The following is a 2,379-nucleotide window of genomic DNA, read 5'->3' on the forward strand; positions in this document are numbered from 1 at the left end:
CCCCCCCCCGCAGAACGCCTTCGTGGCGCTGGACCTGTACGGGCGGGTGACGGCTGTCTCCATCGTCAGCGCGGCGGCGCAGGACGAGGCCGAAGGCCCCGGCGCCTCCCCGGCCTCCGCCGCCACCTCCGCTGCCGCCAGCGACGGCGAGGACGAGGCCCCTGTGAGTGGGGTGCGTGCCGTGGGGGGGCGGCCCCACACCTCCCCAGCGCCGTGGGGCAGCCCCCGGGATCCCGCGTGGGGCTGTGGGGCGGTTGCTGACCCCACTGTGGGGCAGGGGGAGCCGTGGGGCAGCTCCTGAGCCCCCACACGGGGCTGTGGGGTGGTTGCCGGTCATGCTGTGGGGCAGGGGGAGCTGTGGGGCAGCCCCTGAGCCCCCGCGTGGGGCCATGGGGCAGCCTCTGACCCCATCATGGGGCAGGGAGAGATGTGGGGCAGCCCCTGACCCTACCGTGGGGCAGGGAGAGCCGTGGGGCAGCTGCGGTCCCGCTGTGGGGCTGCCCCTGCCCATGCTGTGGGGCAGATAGAGCCGTGGGGCAGCCCCTGAGACCCCCGCGCGGGGCCGTGGGGCGGTTGCCGACCCCGCCGTGGGGCAGGGGGAGCCATTGTGCAGCCCCTAGGCCCCTGTGTGGGGCCGTGGGGYGGTTGCTGATCCCTCYGTGGGGCAGGGGGAGCCGTGGGGCAGCCCTTGACCCCTCTCACAGGGCCATGGGGCAGCCCCTGACTCCATCATGGGGCAGGGGGAGCCGTGGGGCAGCCCTTGAACCCCCCCCATAGGGCCGGGGGGGCCGGCCCTGACGCCGCCGTGGGGCAGCGCTGACGCCGGGCCCCCGCAGGCCGAGCCGGCGCCGGCGCCCATGACCTTCCTGGAGACGCACGGCAAGAACATCCTGCTCTCCAACGGCAACCTGACGGCCACGCGCGTGGCCAGCTACAACCAGGGCATTGTGGTCGTGGGCCAGCCCCTGCCCCCCGGCCACCTCTTCCAGGTACCGCCCGGCCCCCGATGTCACGGGGGCGCCGCGATGTCACGGGGGCGCCGCAACGAGGCCGTGCGCCCGCACGGGGCCTGTGCTGCAGCTGGGTGACGTCATGGGGGCACCGTGATGTCATGCGGCCCTGCAGTGAGGTCACACGTACCCAGATGGGTCCTGTGCTGCAGCTCGGTGATGTCATGGGGGCACCGTGATGTCACACGGCCCTGCGGTGAGGTCACACGCACCCAGATGGGTCCTGTGCTGCATCTCAGTGACGTCATGGGGCCGTGGTGATGTCACATGTGCCCAGATGGGTCTTCTGCTGCAGCTGGGTGATGTCATGAGGGCGCTGTGATGTCACGTGGCCCTGCAGTGAGGTCACATGCACCCAGATGGGTCCTGTGCTTTAGCTGGGTGATGTCATGGGGCTGCAGTGATGTCACACGCGCCTGAATGGGTCTTGTGCTGCAGCTGGGTGACGTCATGGGGCCGTGGTGATGTCACATGTGCCCAGATGGGTCTTCCGCTGCAGCTGGGTGATGTCACGGGGGCACTGTGATGTCATGTGGCCCCTCAGTGAGGTCACACATGCGCCCGGATGGGTCCTGTGCTGCAGCTCAGTGACGTCATAGGGCCACGGTGATGTCACACATGCCCAGCCAGGCCCGGTGATGCAGTGGGTGATGTCACGGGACTGTGGTGACGTCATCTGCGCCTGGCTGGGCACTGTGTTGCAGCTGGGTAATGTCACAGGGCTGCAGTGACATCACATGTGCCCGGAAGGGCCCTGTGTCGCAGCCAGGTGATGTCACCAGCGTGGTGACATTGCAGTGACATCACCGGGCACGATGACATCGTGGTGATGTCACAGCGCCCCCCACCAGGTGCACACTGACTTCCTGAACCCGCAGTGGAGCTCGCGGGGGGGGGGGGCACGGCACTGTCACGGTGACGTCACCTGGGGCGGTGACGTCGCGGCCCCCCCCAGGTGCACAYTGACTTCCTGAACCCGCAGTGGAGGTTGTGGGGTGGGTGCGGTGATGTCGGGGTGACGTCACCTGTCGCGGTGACATCGCGGTGACATCGCGGTGATGTCACGGCCCCCCCCAGGTGCACATTGACTTCCTGAACCTGCAGCGGAGCTTGCGGGGGGGGCGTGGCGCTGTCGCGGTGACGTCACCCGTCGCGGTGACGTTGTGGTGACATCGCGGTGACATCGCGGCCCCCCCCAGGTGCACATTGACTTCCTGAACCCGCAGTGGAGGTTATGGGGTGGGCGCGGTGATGTCGCGGTGACGTCACCCGTCGCGGTGACGTCGTGGTGACATCGCGGTGACATCGCGGCCCCCCCCAGGTGCACATTGACTTCCTGAACCCGCAGTGGAGGTTATGGGGTGGGCGC

At 69.1% G+C, this 2,379-nt stretch overlaps 1 protein-coding gene across 1 annotated transcript in view; it reads left to right on the plus strand.

The window, feature by feature from the left end:
- Window positions 1-2,379, plus strand: part of NEURL4 (neuralized E3 ubiquitin protein ligase 4) — a gene marked incomplete at both ends in the record, with an annotated part of 20,875 nt that overhangs the window by 13,979 nt on the left and 4,517 nt on the right. Inside the window, 3 exons of the mRNA XM_026060171.1 lie at window positions 14-172; window positions 837-989; window positions 2,210-2,299. Coding sequence (XP_025915956.1) covers window positions 14-172; window positions 837-989; window positions 2,210-2,299 — 402 coding nt within the window. The remainder of the gene's footprint in view (window positions 1-13; window positions 173-836; window positions 990-2,209; window positions 2,300-2,379) is intronic.

This window comes from Apteryx rowi, unplaced genomic scaffold (genome assembly GCF_003343035.1).
Source record: "Apteryx rowi isolate R43461 unplaced genomic scaffold, aptRow1 scaffold_1655, whole genome shotgun sequence".
NCBI lineage: Eukaryota > Metazoa > Chordata > Aves > Apterygiformes > Apterygidae > Apteryx > Apteryx rowi.